Source organism: Geotrypetes seraphini, chromosome 6 (genome assembly GCF_902459505.1).
Source record: "Geotrypetes seraphini chromosome 6, aGeoSer1.1, whole genome shotgun sequence".
Lineage (NCBI taxonomy): Eukaryota > Metazoa > Chordata > Amphibia > Gymnophiona > Dermophiidae > Geotrypetes > Geotrypetes seraphini.
The window spans coordinates 227,364,994-227,382,001 of NC_047089.1; the positions used below are offsets into that span (position 1 = coordinate 227,364,994).

The 17,008-nt window shown below is 43.2% G+C and overlaps 1 protein-coding gene across 9 annotated transcripts in view; it reads left to right on the forward strand.

Annotated features, from left to right (window-relative positions):
• The window catches only part of TIAM1 (TIAM Rac1 associated GEF 1), a 460,276-nt gene that overhangs the window by 215,244 nt on the left and 228,024 nt on the right, over nucleotides 1-17,008 (forward strand). For all 9 annotated transcript variants that reach the window (XM_033949522.1, XM_033949519.1, XM_033949524.1 and 6 more), the window contains one exon: nucleotides 5,475-6,439. In XM_033949522.1, the coding sequence (XP_033805413.1) occupies nucleotides 5,486-6,439 (954 nt within the window). In that variant the 5' untranslated portion in view covers nucleotides 5,475-5,485. The remainder of the gene's footprint in view (nucleotides 1-5,474; nucleotides 6,440-17,008) is intronic.

Below are 17,008 nucleotides of genomic sequence, written 5' to 3' on the forward strand. Positions count from 1 at the left end.
AACCCGGCTTCCAAAGCCTTCCATCCCCGTTGGCTAGAGGGGGGTCCCCGTGGGAGTCCCATGGGCCAGAGGAGGGTCCCCCGTGGGTTAGGGGGGATTCCCACGGGATACCCGCGGGATTCCCGCGATCCCCGTTCCCATGTAGACCTCTAGTCAGAAGCTGAGTCAGAGGGGCAGCACTCATGCTTGGGAGGTGGTTAAAGTGCATTGAAAGAGAGTAGATAGGGAGGCCCCAAAGGAAAGGAGTGAGACCGAGTACAGAGGTCTCCTGGAGGAGGACTGGGAGTGAAGGAATCCTGCCAAGGTGTTAGCTGCCAGGGGAACAAGGAGTGGCTCTACTGCTAAGGTTTGCACCTAGGAGTAAATACCAGGACTGTATACTGATTAAAATTTTTAATCACACGATTAATCACCTAAAGTGTCCCCCTCATATTTCCTCTTGTAAAGTGCAAAATATAGACAGCAGATATAAAATCTCAAAACTGACATATTTCAATTACTAAACTGAAAATAAAATCAATTTTTTTTTTACGTTTGTTGTCTGGGTGACTTTATTTTTCTAATCAGTTGTTTCTTGCTTCTGGTTCTGCTTCCTAGCTCCAAGGCATACATCCATTCAGTATTTCTTTTCTTCTCCTATCTTCTTCATTTTTCTAATCTTTATCTATCTTTCAAGTTCAGCTTGTTTCCATTTTTCTTCCTCCTATACTGTTCTCCCAGGGGAGCTCAAAGCAGTTTACATGAATTTATTCATTAAGCATTTTTCCCTGTCTGTCCTGAAGGGCTCACAATCTATGTAATGTACCTGGGTCAATTGGGGGATTAAGTGACTTGCCCAGGGTCACAAGGAGCAGTGTGGGTTTGAATCCACAATCTCAGAGTGCTGAGGATGTAGCTTTAACCACTGGGCTGCTCTAGAAATCAAAATGTAGTAAAAGTGAGCCAAGTATAGGACAATCAAGCCATTATGACAGGGGTACCCAACGCGTCGATCGCGATCGACAGGTCGTTCGCTCAGGCGACCCCAGTCGATCGCACAGCAGGTTCCCTTCTTCCCTTCTCTTTTTTTCCCCTCCTGACTGGCCCGCCTCTTAAAGAACGCTGGCCAATCAGAGTGCTGGAAGGGTGGGGTGAAGGTCGGTGGGGGACGGAGCTCAGCGCATCACAAGAAATAGAAGCGCCTGTAATGATTGAGGTAAGAGCGAGGCCTAATGCTGCCCGATATACAATTTAAAAAAACCCCAAATCGGCCTCCCAATCAGTGGCGTACCGAGGTGGGGCGGTCCGCCCCCGCCCCGGGTGCACGGTTTGGATGGATGCACAGCCGTCCGGGTCCTCCTGCCCTTCCTTTCCACCGGTCTGCGCACGGGGCTCGCACCCGCCGCCCAAATGGTGCTGTTGGTTATCGCGAGACTCGCGGGAGTTGACGGCACCATTCGAGCGTCGGCGCGGGACCAGGCAGGTGCAAGCCCCGAGCGCGGACCGGGGGAAAAGAAAGGCAGGATGACCCGGACCTGGCCGGCTGTGCACCCCTCCAAGCCGTGCACCCGGGCGGATCGTCCCCCTTCTAAATCCATTGTACTTGTCTTTTATTCAGTTCCACTAATGAGCATTGTGACAGGCAGTTCTTATGGGGCAGTTCTTGGAAGTATTTCTTTGTTTTTCTGTGCCTAAGTATTCTATTAATTTAACTTCCTTATTCCTGTGGGGATCTCCAAAGGGGACGAATGGGAGACGGCCGGTGGCAGGTGGTACTTTAGCAATTCTTACAGGTTGCCATAGGCCTCAGGAGCTGTCTTCCCTCTGCCGTGGTCCTGCCCCTCCTCTAAGTCAGAGACAGGCTTGGGGCAGAGGGAAGACAGCTCCTGAGGCCTATGGCAACCTGTAAGGATCGCTAAAGTACCAGCGATCCTCTCTGCAGACTGCTCCCTGCTGGAATTAGGTAAATGGATGTGGAGAGGGTAGGCCTTCGGGGGGGGGGGGGGTAGTGCAGTCCTTCAAGGGGTAGTGCAGGCCTTCAGGGGGGGGGGCAACCTTTGGGGGGGAAGGTGCAGACCTTCAGGGGGGGTCAGGCCTTCGGGGGAGGGGGGCTGTATAATAAAAAAATATTTGAACATAAATACAAAGTACACTCGGTGTGTATATATATATATATATATATATATATATATATATATAAATAAATATATATATGTTTAGCATTTTTATTGTTGGTAGATCATTTTGACTTGGTCATTTTAAAAGTAGCTCGCAAGCCCAAAAAGTGTGGGCACCCCTGCATTATGACATCACTGATGAGGTTGGCTCTTAGGCATTGGTGGAAAGAGGCATTATGACATCACAATACAAGCTCTGGTTACCAGAGATAGAAACATTTCAAGTATTTATTTATTTACTAGTCTTATAGCCCGTTACATTAACGGGTGCTAGAATATATGTGTGTGTGTCTCTCTTTATTTCTTTCTCTCTCTCTCTCTCTCCTTAGCCGCTTTCTTTCTTTCTGTCTTTCTTTTTCCTTGGCTGTCCATCACCACCCCTTGCCTGCTCCCCCTGTCCATTCTCCCTTCCTTTTACCTCCCCTGTGTCCACCACCACCCCTTCACAGGTCTCCTTATGCAGCAGCAGCCCTTCTCCCTTTGTTTTACCTCCCCCCTGTCCAGCAGCACCTTCCTTCTCCCCCTGTCCAACATTAGGCCTCCGTTCCTTTTTCTTCACCCCCCCGTCCATCAGCACCTCTTTCCTTCTCCCCCTGTCCAGCAGTAGGCGTCCCTTCCTTTTCTCCCCCCCTCCTCCTTCTTATCCCTATGATACACTTAACTTGCTCTGCCCGTGATCAGAGGCTCCCGACAGCCGCCCAGTTGCACCCATTGGAAAAGTTCCCTCTGCGGCATCCCGCACCCCTCCTGACGCGACTCCCGCTGTCCCGCACCTGCCCCTGTGTCTTTCTTCTTGTCTTTCTGTGTCCCTTCCTCAGTCTGTATGTCCAAAGCAGCATTTCCTCCCCCCACACCAGTTCCCTGTGCACCTGCCCCTGTGTCTTTCTTCTTGTCTTTCTGTGTCCCTTCCTCCCTCTGTCTGTCTGTCCAAAGCAGCATTCCCTCCCCCCCCACCAGTTCCCTGTGCACCTGCCCCTGTGTCTTTCTTCTTGTCTTTCTGTCTTCCTTCCTCCCTCTGTCTGTCTGTCCGTCCAAAGTAGCGTTCCCTGTGCCTGCATTAGCGTTTCCGCTACCCTCTTTCCCTTCCCACAATCGCGACTACAAACGCGGGCCCGAGTCCCCCTTCCCTACACATGGTGATTCAAGCAGCATGTCAGCACTCTTCACACGCTGCTTCGGGCCCTTCTACTGCCCTGATTTGCTCCGGACGTGCCAGAGTAAATCAGTGCAGTAGAAGGGCCCAAAGCAGCATGTGAAGAGTGCTGACACGCTGCTTAAATCGCCAGTCGGACCCGCGGTAAGGAAAGGAGGGGGGCGGCAAATGAGTCGGGTCCCGGACAGCGGAAAGTTGCTGGGCTCCTCGGTGTGGCCGCGATCCCTCTCCTCCCAGACCCCCCCCCCGGAGAAACGGAGATCGATTTGCCGCCATTTTGAAGATTGTTCTGCCCTGCTCCATGCCTTAGTATATTTTTAAGTTGAAAGACACGGCGGCGGCGGCGGCTCCTCTCAAGATCCCCGACTGCATTGGACTTCCGACGCAGGTGGGGATCCTGAGAGGAGCCGCTGCCTAGTCTTTCAACTTAAAAATATAGTAAGGCAAGGAGCAGGGCAGAGCGAAGAACATTGATTCCCATAAGATCATCCGCCTCGGGGGAGACAGCCGCCGCGTCCGACATCAGCCTCGGGGGAGGAGAGAGGACTTCAGGCAAGGAGCAGGGCAGATCAAAAAACAGCACGGGCCGACAACCGCCGTGTCCGACATCTATCTCTGGGGAGGAGAGAGAGAGAGTGTTTCCGGCGCACTCCTATCTGAGATGCTGTACATCTCACGGAAAACGGACCCACGCGATGGAATTGCGCATGCGCGGCCTAGTGTTTTATTATATTAGATTCAATTTTCTATAGTGTTCTCCCAGGAGAGAGCTCAGAATGGTTTACATTAATTTATTCAGGTACTCAAGCATTTTTCCCTGTCTATCCTGGTGGACTCACAATCTATGTAATGTACCTGGGGCAATGGGGGGATTAAGTGACTTGCCCAGTGTTACAAGGAGCAGCGTGGGTTTGAACCCACAACCTCAGGCTGAGGCTGTAGCTTTAACCACTGCGCCACACTCTCCCCATGTTTAATCTGGGTTTAGTAAGCAGGAAGGTCTCGCATTAACCCAGATTTTACTGCAACTTAGTCAAACAAACCTATATGTTGTTTTTATAAAATAAGTGAAACGCACAGAGTAGGAATCTTAGTTTCATAGTTAAAATTTGATTATTCACCTATTATAAATTCTAGGCAACAATACAATGATAAAAAGCGGAATATAAAAATCGAAGACAGAGACTTATACAAACTGACGAAAAAGACGAAAAACAAACAAGACAGATTAATGAGAGGGAACTACAATATAGTTGAGAAAAGATGACATTGATGGAAAGAACGAAGGGAATAAGATGGTGGCCTTAATGAACTGGAACTCATTATTGCCTTTTAAGCTTATTAATATATGCATTCCAAAAAATTTGGGTATAGATTATGGCCTGGATTCTCTAACTGGCGCCTTTTAAAAAAAATTTTTTTTTTTAAGGCACTAATAGGCACCCAAGCTCGGTTAAAAAAACGCTATTTAAATGATGCAATCAGTGGCCGCTCGTAAGGCTGCTGCCGACAACAGCACCGGTTACAGAATCCGGGTTTATATCTATATTTGTAGCACTTTGGGTGTGTATGCATCTTTCAATTGTACCATTTTATTTGTATATGTCATCAGGACTTTTATAATTGTTCTTATGAATGTGTTTAAATATTATTTTTTTGTTACTTTTGCTTCTATGTACATAACTCCTTATACGGGGTGGTGGTGGTGGTGTGTTGGGTCTTTTCATCTGAGATTTCATCATTTTAAGCTGAGATCTCATCAATTGTCTGCTCCTCACCTTTGGGTTTTGTGGGAGGCCATCATCTAATCCCTACTCTGTGTGTTTCAGCTGGTTATATGTAGGGGTTTGTGCTTTGGTTGTGAACTTTTATAAAGTAAATGACTTTTCCCAATTTTTGACAGAGGCACCCTGTTATAACATTAGTCCCCACAAGGAGATATTTGAGAATATGGTGAAAGTAGATCTAAAGTAGCTGCAATTAATTACTTGGTGATAAACTATTGACCATAATTACTTAAAAAAGTAATGTTTTCCAGCATTGTTTGCCCTCTTAAGTTTGCATTGATGGCTGGTCTTTCTCCCGCTGTGAATTGTGAGGTGTAACGAACGGTCTTTTTAAATTTAATTGGAATATTTTCTTTTCTTTTTTTTTTTTCCCTTTAGACCTTAAGACCATGGGAAATGCAGAAAGCCAAAATCTGGAGCGTGCATTCTATGAAAAAGAGCATGCCAGCCTGAGACGGAAGCACACATCGCGCTCCCTTCGCCTTTCGAACAAGAACATTCGCCGAACTTTGCGTGCATCTTCAGGGAAGACTCTTCGTAGAAACTCGGAAGTGATTACCAGGTCCAGTAGCACTCCAAGTATTCCCCAGTCTCTGGAAGACAATGGCCTTGACCCTTACTCTCAGGGGGCAAACTTGGAGGATTTTGCAGGCTCAGTTTGGATGGATATGGGTTTGAGACCTGTCTCGTACCATACCGACTCTTCAATGACTGCAAGCGTGGCCAGCAGCACAGTACTTACGACAGCTTCTGTGCAGAGCATGCAGGACTCGGAAGAAAGCAGACTGTATGGGGATGAAGCCCCGTATTTGGGGGAAGGGGATGGCACACTGCATCCATATACCACAAGTGGGTCTAATTTCATGGACGTTGCAAACTTTAAGAAAAAACGTTCAAAATCTGCAGACATCTGGCGCGAGGACAGCTTAGAATTTTCGCTCTCTGATTTCAGTCAAGAACATTTAACCAGCACTGAAGATATTTTGGATTCTGCAGAGGAGAAAGAAAGCGAGGGAACTAAAAGGACAGAAATGGACGAAAGTCTCAAGCAACTTGATACCTGCCAGCGTGCCAGTTCCCTTAGCGATTTATACACTCAAAGAAGCTCAAATACAACAGTGAATGGCATTCCAACAAATCAATTCATGGGTTATTTTCGGGATCTGGTATCCCACTCACCAGATGTTCCTAAGGTGCTGCCAACATCCAAGAAGGATACTTCTCCTTACAGTAATTATAATACACTTCCCTGTAGGAAATCGCACTGCCTTTCAGAAGGTGCCAGTAACCAACAAATGAATCACAGCAATAGCATGCAAGGCCGTAGAGCCAAAACAAGTCAGGTAAGCAGAAGCACTTTAGACATAGTTTAGGTACACTGATTAAAAATAAGGTTTTAAAATGATGCCTAATTTACACAGTATAAGTAATCGGTGTTTGGAGAAGTCACTACAGAATTATATTATTTATTTATAAGCACATAAGCATCGCCTCTGCCAAGTCAGACCACAGGTCCATCGTGCCCAGCAGTCCGCTCTCGCGGCGGCCCCCCAGGTCAGTGACCTGCAAGTGATCCTCTACTGAAGACATTTTGTCCTGTATAGTACCCCCTCTATCTATATCCCTCAATCCCCTTTTCCTTCAGGAACCTGTCCAACCCCTTCTTGAAACCCAAAATCGTACTCTGCTCTACCACCTCCTCTGGAAGTGCATTCCAGGCATCCACCACCCTCTTGAGTGAAGAAGAACTTCCTAGCATTCGTTCTGAACCTATCTCACTTCAATTTTCTTGAGTGCCTTCTTGTTCTTGTTTCCCCGGCCAGTCTGAAGAATCTGTCCCTCTCTACCCTCTCTATACCGTTTATGATCTTGTAAGTTTCTATCATGTCCCCTCTAAGTCTCCATTTTTCCAGGGAAAAGAGCCCCAGTTTCTCCAGCCTCTCGGCATATGGAAGGTTTTCCATGCCTTTTATCATTTTCGTTGCTCTTCTTTGGACTCTCTCGAGTGCCGCCATATCTTTCTTAAAATTATATACCACATACAACTATGTGGTTTCCATACCACATACATAAAATCTTGTTTCCCTCTGATTATCACATATAACATAGACATGTCTAAACAACATCGTTAATAGTCCCTGTTATAAAAAGGATAGAGCACAAATTCACTCAATTCAGAAATACAATATACAGTATATATATTTTCAGAATTGGGGTATCATGGATTATTTATTCAATTTTTTTTTTACCATTCCCTCAAGGGAGCTCAAATAGTTTACAGGAATTTATTCAGGTACTTCAGCATTTTCCCCTGTCTGTCCCAGTGGGCTCACAATCTATCTAATGTACCTGGGGCACACTCTCCCCCCTTTCCCCCCACATTTGATCCAGTCAGCAAACAAACTCAGTGACACATGTGCTAGAATAACTGTTCCAAAAAAACCCAAAAAATACCCAACCAACCCAAACATCCACACCAGGGCTCTCTCAACCAAATTAATTCCCTCCTTATTTTTGAAGTTTTTGGTCTAGAGCAGGGGAGTCAAAGTCCCTCCTCGAGGGCCGCAATCCAGGCGGGTTTTCAGGATTTCCCCCAATGAATATGCATAAGATCTATTAGCATACAATGAAAGCAGTGCATGCAAATAGATCTCATGCATATTCATTGGGGAAATCCTGAAAACACGACTGGATTGCGGCCCTCGAGAAGGGACTTTGACACCCCTGCTCTAGAGAGAGACTCTTTACTCATCCTTTCTCTTTCTCTTTTTGGATTTTTCCATTTGTCTCTCTCACTATGTCATGGCCTCTGCTGGTCCCCTTTCTTAATCTGTACCTTCTCCATTCCCCTATTTCTTTCGATAACCTCTTCTCTATTTTTCCCTTTGTCTCATACTCATGCTTCTCTAGTTTTGGCCTTTTAAATGCTTCTAGTACCTCTCCGAGTGTCTGCTCTTTGGTCCTCTGCATCTTCTGTCTCTCATTTTCTTGCTTCAGATACGTTCTGACCCTTCATACTTCTGCTCCCACACTACCACTATGGCTTCAACCAGCTTTCTTGACTTCAACACAGAATACCAAACATGTGTCCGAGTAAGTACAGTTAATTATTTTTACCATATTGATATAAGATGGACCAATGACGATGCGATTTTGACCCAGCAAATTGGTGATTGGTTGAAGCCTTGTTTATACCATCTGAAGGTCTAAGAAGAAAAAAATAATTAACTGTACCATTATTTGGGAGATGTTTTATTGATGGTCAGTACTTTGAGTAATTTAGGATCACTGGATTGGGGTTCAGGATTATGCACATAGCATGTGAAAGAGCATAAATGGACTTAATGTCTTTTGTCTATTTGTTTCTTAAACTGAAAACCCTCTAGATTTTGCCAGTACGACTTATCATTTCTATAGTGCTACTAGACATATACAATGTTGTACATAGAGGACTGAATTCTATATATGGGCCTAAAAATTGTTGCTGGAATCCCCCCTCCCCCCGCTTAAGCGACATTCTATAACTGACATCTTAAGTTAGGTGTGGTTTATAAAATAGTGCATATGCCTGGGAGCTGCATCTAACTTTAGGCGTGTCCATTTGCACCAGTGGAAACATGGTACGAATCCTTACAGGTGCCCCATATTCTATAATTACGTATATAAATGTGAGGAACGCCCCCCGATCCGCCTATGATTCCCCCATTTCCTTGCTCCCTTTTTAGCACCTAAATTTACATATATTAATTTAAATCCAATCAGTGCTGATAATTGCTGGTTAAAGAAGCCAATTATCAACGCTAATTGGCTTATTATTCAGTTAAGTTGTGCATGCAAATTGGGTATGTGTCCAAATTTGCATACGCATCTCAAAGTACCATATATAGAATTTAGGGGAAAGAACGTAAGAGAGAGTCCCTGCTAGGCGCAGGTCCAGGAAGTGACATCAGAGGAAGAGCTGATGCTGGCACGACAGCAGCTTGGGGGTTGCTGCTCACATCAGGAACAATACAGAGGTATGGGGGAAGGGAAGCAGCACGCACTCGCGGCAGAGGGTGGATAGAGAAGAAGTGGAGACGGAGAGGAGGACGGGGGCCTGCGCCCTAACCAAGAAGACACCTGGGGTGGACTGCCTCCCCCCCCTTACTACACCACTGGCTCTGGCAAAGGATACTAATGCTTTCAAGGTTCAAGGTTCGGTTTTATTTGATATATCACAGAAGAAGCAAAGTGATTTACAAGTTAAAATCAATGGGAGAGAGGAGGAGACTGACCAACAGTTAAAATAACAAGATTCATACATAGAAAAGGGTGGTATAGGAGAAGATTCAATTTAAAAAAAAAGGGAGGGCAGAAATAAAAGAAGAAAGAACATAAAAGGAACTTAAAATGCTCTTACTCATTATTCATTGCAAGTCCGTGCCTAGTGATCAAAAAGATTAGGCTGTAAATTCATTTATTCAATCCATATGGAAAGGCCGTGGAGAAATTGTAGGCTAGACAAGAAAAGGGGGGAGGCCAGAAGATTGTATTTGGTGGCCTAGGACCAAAACTTTATCATGGATTCTGCAGGAAGCCAATATTCAATTGATAGAGAGGATGACATGGATGAAGTTTTTCTGTCCATTTTGGCCAAGCTGTAATTCTTGTAGTTAAGTAGTGGGAATCCTAGAAGAAGAGAATCTCAGTAGTCTAGTTTGGAGATAAGGCTAGTAATAGACTACAGTAAGTAAGAGGTCAAGTAGCAAACATACTGATTGAATACAACATGAGAAGTACAAGAATGGAATATTAGCTGATTGTCCAGAGTGACCCCCAGTATCTTAACAGAGCCCTTGAAGGGGTGAGGAATTCCCTTAACAGTCAGTGTGGGCAATGTAGAAGGAGACAACAGATGCGGGGGGGACACAGCATCAGACGTAGGGCCGGATTCTCTAAACTCACTGTGCCTTTAACAGTGGTCGCCAAACTGGTTCCAGCCGGTTTAGCATGGGAGTGTTTTACCGCCTGATTCTCAGAATGGCTCACTGCGGTCTTTTTCGAGCTTCCTACTAACAGCTTCCGTCTCTGCCGTGCAAATGTAGTACAACAAGGTCATTAATATTAAAACAAGTATTACAATGAGGTCATTAATATTAAAACGAGCACTCTGGGCGATTCTTTATCATCGCTGGGTGATTCTTCAAATGAAGTGCCGGGCTTTAATGACCCAAAATCACCGACTGGTCCGGGGGTGCCATACTGTGAAAAGCGCGTCTCAGGCACACAAATCTGGATGTGATAAAAAGTAAAAGAAAACACACTATTAACACAAATTGAGTAATGGGTAAAAAATTTCAACAGCACGAGTCTAGCGCCTGAATTAGAAGCACATTTCGAGCAAGTGTATTAAAGGCGCATCTTATGTGTGTGCTTGTTGAAAGCTGACAATTGACCCTCCCCTCCATCCAATAGCGGTGGTACACCTTTGATTGACACAATGACATTTCATTTGCTGGTAGTTCTCTGCCCCTCCTATCCACCCATGCCATCCATATGCTTGTGTAGCTTTTCCCAGCACATGTGCACATTTATATCTCTTTCCATGGACTATTCTGCACGTGTGCCAACCGCTATCACCAGCGACTGATCTTATGGAAATTAGGCTACCCTCCGCAAACCTTATTTGCATGCGAGGTTTTTTGAGAATTGCTCATCTTTTCTGAATCATTGGATATACAGCCACAGGAGCAACCTGGTGGATTTTACCGATGAGAATTGAAAATCCAGCCCTTAGTGGTGGTCAATTTTAGCTCATTGTCAAAAAAAGACAATCTGAAATTTTATGTAAGTTGGAGGATAACGGCTTGGAATTAGTTGCAGAACCCTGTGGCATTAGCTGCTTCTTGTTTGTTTGGTGGTCAAATATACATTAAGCCCGCTTTATAGCGCTTGGGTTATGAACCAGCAGTTCATTATATCCAGGAATTTTAAATAAAGAAACTGATTGGAAAAGCGTTACTTTAGGAAGTAAAGCACCAGTCTGAAGTATAAAAATGCAGTCTTGAGTAAATACAGTAATACATAGATGATATTAGTGATGGAGGTCCCAGAAGCTGACCTGGAGAATATTGTGACCTGGAGAATATTGTGACCCAAAATTTTTAGTGGCCAGCATCTTCACGGTGTAAGGTAGTGCAAAATGTGGTAGCTTGCTTGATCTATGGTGCCAAAAGATTTGAACACGTAACACCACTATTGAAACAGCTCCACTGGTTACCTGTCAAATTCCGTATTATTTTAAAAGGTCTAGTGTTGGTCTTTAAAGTGATTCATCATATGATTCCTTGGTATTTGACACAGATGATGAGATGCAGATTGTGAAAAATTGCAGGCAGACCTTAGGAAATTGGAAGACTGGGCGTCCAAGTGGCAGATGAAATTTAAAGTAGACAAACGCAAAGTGATGCATATCGGGAAGAATAACCAAAATCACAGTTACCAGATGCTAGGGTCCACCTTGGGGGTTTTAAGAAAGGTTTGGATAATTTCCTGGAGGAAAAGTCGATAGTCTGTTATTGAGAAAGACAGGAGAAGCCACTGCTAGAATGTTGCTACTCTTTGAGTTTTGGCCAGGTACTAGTGACCTGGATTGGCCACCGTGAGGACAGGCTACTGGGCATGATCAGTCTTTGGTCTGACTCAGTAGAGCTATTCTTATGTTCTTTTATCATTTGAATAAATCCTGAAGATCAGAAGGAACTTTACGATTGATAACAGATGGATTGCTGCATGTACATTATGCAAATACAAGAGCATCTGCAATTTTGATGTCAGGTGTATCATTGTGGAATAATGTGATAGGATTATTACGAATGCTCCCTGAAACCCAGAAATTCAAAATGGTTTTGAAAACCACTTTCTTCATGGAAGCTTTTATTTGTTTGCATTATTGCCCGAGGTAAATAATAATAATAATAATAACTTTATTTTTATATACCGCCAGCTATCTTGCGACTTCTAGGCGGTTTACAATAAAAGAAACTGTGAATACAATAAAAGAAAATGTAAATACAATAAAGAGAAACTTTACGTACAATGAATTAAAGAGTATAGCAGTATACATCTCGTACAATGAATTAAAGAGTAAAGCAGTCTACATCTGATAATATTAATAATGTTAACAACAGTTTGTGTGTTGCAAGGCCAGGAAGTGCCAAGCTGTTTGCACAGAAGTAGAAATATTCCGTGAATTGGATAGAGTGTTCGTAGTTAGTGATTAGGGGTTGGGGTTAACAGTTTGCAAGTTTAGTTATGTGATGATGTTACGAGGGGGGTTGATGTTCCGGTTCGTTGCCCCTAGGTATTTCAAGAATAGATAAGTTTTTAGGTGTTTCCTGAATTCTTCATAGTTGTTTGTGTGTGCAATTAGTTTTTCTAGGTCTTTACCCCATATGGCTGCTTGATATGATAGCAGTTGTTGATGGTGTCTCTTATATTTGCACCCTCTAGCCGGTGGGGAGACAAATTTCATGTGTGTTTTTCTTTCATGTCTGTTGGTTGGGAATGAGAAGAGATCTGTAATGTATTTTGGGGCTAGACCATTTAATACTTTGAAGCAGAGACATCCTAGCTTGAACTTTGTGCGCGCCTCCATCGGCAGCCAGTGTAGGAGTCGGTAAGAAGGGGTTATGTGATCGGACTTCTTCAGCCCGAAAATCATCCTGACTGCTGCATTTTGTATCAGTTGTAGTCTTTGCATTTGCTTCTGGGGGATCGTCAGATGGGTGATGTTGCAATAGTCCAGGTGATTTAGTATTAGGGATTGTACTAGCATTCTGAAAGCTGAAGTGTGGAAGTACGCCTTAATGGACTTAAGTTTCCAGAGAGTGAAGAACCCTCTTTTGATTAAGGAGTCTATGTGGTCCTTCATGGTTAGGCCTTGGTCTAGTATTACTCCTAGGATCTTCATCGTTGGTTGAATGGGGTAGTTTAGATTGTTAATGTGTAGTGATGTTGTCGTATTCTGTGCGTGTGGCGAGGCTATGAAGAATTTAGTTTTTTCTGAATTGAGCTTCAGTTTGAAATCTGTGGTCCATTGTTCCATCGTGTTTAGCGCTTCAGTTGCTGTGGGGATGGTTTCAGAGGGGGATGCCGTAAATGGGATTATGATTGTGAAATCGTCTGCATAGCTGAATACTTTTATGCCTTGCTGGGTTAGCTGCGTGCCCAATGAAGCTATGTAGACATTGAAGAGTAGTGGGGACCCTTGTGGAACGCCTGATGGGTTTCTCCATGTTTTTGAGAGATTGCAGTTGAAGCGGACTTGATATGTGCGGGTTGTGAGGAAATCTCGGAACCAGTCCAGCACTTCGCCTCCGATGCCAATTGAATCTAAACATTGTAGTAGTTTTTTGTGATCCACCAAGTCGAAGGCTGAGCTCATGTCGAATTGCATCACTAAGGCTTTGTGGCCTTTGCTAAATAGGTTACGTAGGTATTCTAAGATTGCTGCTATCACCGTCTCAGTACTGAACAGAGGTCTGAAGCCTGACTGGGTTTCATGTAGCAGTGAGAACCGATCTAGGTAGTCCATCAGTTGGGTTTGTACCAAGCCTTCCATTATTTTTACGAAAAATGGGATAGATGCTACTGGTCTATAGTTGGTTGCTGATGTTAGGGGTAGTTTACGATTTTTTGGGATTGGGGTGATTATAATGTGACCATTTTTTGATAGGAATTTTCCGTTTTTTAAATTGTTGGACATATGAGTCCATAGTGTTATTTTAAAGTCTAAAGGGGCTGCTTTCATTATGTTGGGTGGACAGGGATCTAGGATGCAGTTTGATTTGGTGTATTTGTTATATAGTTTTATGAAGCTGTTCCATTCTAGGTCCTGAAAGGAGTTCCAATACATGTCTACTGGTGTTTCGTTTTCATGTATGTTGGTTATTTGTTGTTCATCTGTGTTGTTTGTTGGGCCATTTTTCCTTAGGTTCACAATTTTTGAGTTGAAGTGTTGTGCTAGGTCGTCTGTTGATGGAAGTTTTATGTCGTGCGTTGATTGACTGTGGCGTGTGGTGTCAAATAAATTTTTAACTATATTGAACAATTCATGAGTGTTAATTCCTTTTGAGCTTGTGTTGGATGTGTATATTTTGGTTGAGTAGAATTTTTTCCTTTTTTCTTTTATCAGTTGTTTATATTCCTTTATGTTTGCTCTCCAATTGTTCCTGTCAGATTTTTCACCTGATTTGTTCCAGATCCTTTCTAGTCGTCGTGTTGATTGTTTCATTTTTTGTAGTTCGGAGTCGAACCAGTTGTTATATTTATTTGAGCGGTTTGTTCTGTTTTGTTTGGGAGCTATTTTGTCTAAGATGGTTGTGCTTGTTTTTGACCACTGTTCCCAGAATTCGCCTTCTTCATTCATCTCCTCGCGCGCTTCATAGTGGGCCCATGTCAGATGAATTATGTTTTATTATTTTAATGCTTGTATGTTAGATCATGATTATGTTTGTATTTTTGTAAACCGCTTAGGTTTAAGCGGGTTAGAAAATTTTAAAATAAATAAAATACATGACTGAGTTGTAAGGTAAGGGATAATGATGGCTAAACTAATCAGAAAGGGCAAACTTTCTTGCCAGTTCCTGAGGTTTTTCTACGTTTGAGATTTAATTTTCTTCTTGGTGCAGTGTACAGTACATTAAAGTAGAGGCAGATTTCTCCCTCTTGCTTGCAGTACTTGACCAGATTAATTCACTGAAATTATTTAAATTCTAGTTTGTGATCTAGGTACCACACCTTTTTTTACGCCTAGGTAATAATGACTTCAGGTTCTCTCGCTTCCAGGAACATGTTGGGTCGTGAATTGAGAGTGACACTTAAATTGCATGGTAACTTATTAGTTATGGTAGTGGTAAACAAGAACTTTTGAAATCATATTGAGTTGAGTGTTTTGAATTCCGCTGTCGCTTTCTCTTTTCCTTGCTGTGTTTCTAGACAGGCTTGCCTGACAGCCATAAAGAATGGGGCAATTATAATTTAGAATCTTTTCATTGTCCTTAGAGAATATGTTTGCATTTCACAGTGGTTTGAGACAACTGCGGCAAGAACAGGCCTTGATGTCTTACAAGACAACACTGACTGCAAGGAATTTAAAGGGACACTATTGCAAAATTTTTTTAACAGAAAATTTATTTATTCAATTTTCTATACTGTTCTGCCAGGGGAGCTCAGAATGGTTTACATGAGTTTATTCAGGTACTCAAGCATTTTTCCCTGTCTGTCCCGATGGACTCAGAATCTATCTAATGTACCTGGGGCAATGGGGGGATTAAGGGCTCCTTTTACGAAGGTGCACTAGCTTGGTTACACTAGCAGACCATGGACCACTGGTCTGACCCAGCAGCAGCAATTCTTATGTTCATATGTAAGGGGGCGAAGAGTAAGTGTGGTTGACTTAGATGTCACTAGGCATCTGAGTTAGGTGCTGGTAAGGCCAAGTAAAACCTGGCCTAATATGCCGGTGCTAACCTCTAGGATGTCTAGTGATGCCTAAGCTCACCTAGGCACTGCTGGGGGGGATTCTAAAAGTGGCGCCTAGTGGCTGATTGACAACCACGCTTAGGCCTCGTTTATAGAATCTGGCCTTATATGCGTGGTTACTAAAGCTTATCATGTACTGATATACATCAATGTGCATTAAGTTCCATACAGCACACTCTAGGACAGGTCATGTAGCACGTGGTACTTGCTAATGTCTGTAGGGCATGAAACGATTTAGTAAACATGACCTATAGTTAACATTAGAAGTTCTAAGTGTACATTTACAAGGAAGTTGAACAACCACTGGAGCCCCCTAAGGAGGACTTTCCTTTTTGTAACAAAAATTTTACATTTGTGATGGTGTCTGCATGAATCGGAAAATAGCCAATTGTCGCAAAGCATCATAGTTTATGGGGAAAAAAAAAGTAAAATGGCATCTCTATCATGATGAAAAATGATTTTAAAAATAGCCCTCCATATTTTCTGTCTTCAGACATCTTCAAGAGACCCAATACAACTAAGCCGTGGCTATAGGTTTTTTGGTGGTGAATTTTCAAAAAGGCTTAGCAGTCTTTCGCCTACTATCTTCTAGCGTCTTTAGAAAAGAACCAAAATAAGCTATAAACTAGCCAAGAGAAATTTGGGAAATTTCATATAGGTAGATTTAGATAGTTGAAACTGTTCTCCAAATTCTCTGCCTTTCAAGAATTCATATTCCTGGTGTGCTCCAAACTAGCTTGAACTGGACTTGGGAGGAAAAGACAATGAAGAAGTTTTCAACCTTCCCAACTTGTGTGGTGGACAATGACGCAAATGAGTTATTTTAATTCTTTGGATATTTGAGTCGGCAGTCAGTTTTAACAAAACTGTAATACCCTGTTTCTGTCCAGGGTGATGTAATTAATCTGTTGCTGATGCACAAAGAGACAGAATTTAGCTGTGACCGAGTAAACATTTATCAATAGAGCAGATTCTGCCTCAGAACCATTGGAACATTCAGGTGGATTTGCTCAGCAAATCGAGAAGGAAATATGAACCAGATCTTCTTCAGGGTTTTCAGCAAATGTGACTTTATTTATTTGGTTTTATATCCCATCCTCCCCAGAGAGCTCAGAATGGTTTACAAATTCACAGTGTTACAATAATACATTACATAGGGTACCGTTCAGCAGTGCTTGGTGTCATGACTTTGCGATCAGGGTGTGGAGTCTGAGGACTCTATCTAATGGTACAATCTAACACATATGTTACATATCTTAAAAGTAGAAACCTTCAAAATAAATATGTCTTAAATTCCTTACAGAAAAGCAAATAAGAAGGAATCGGTCGCAATTCAGTCAGTATTCGCGGTTTTCATCTGACTGACCCACCCCCATCTCTCTCCAGCC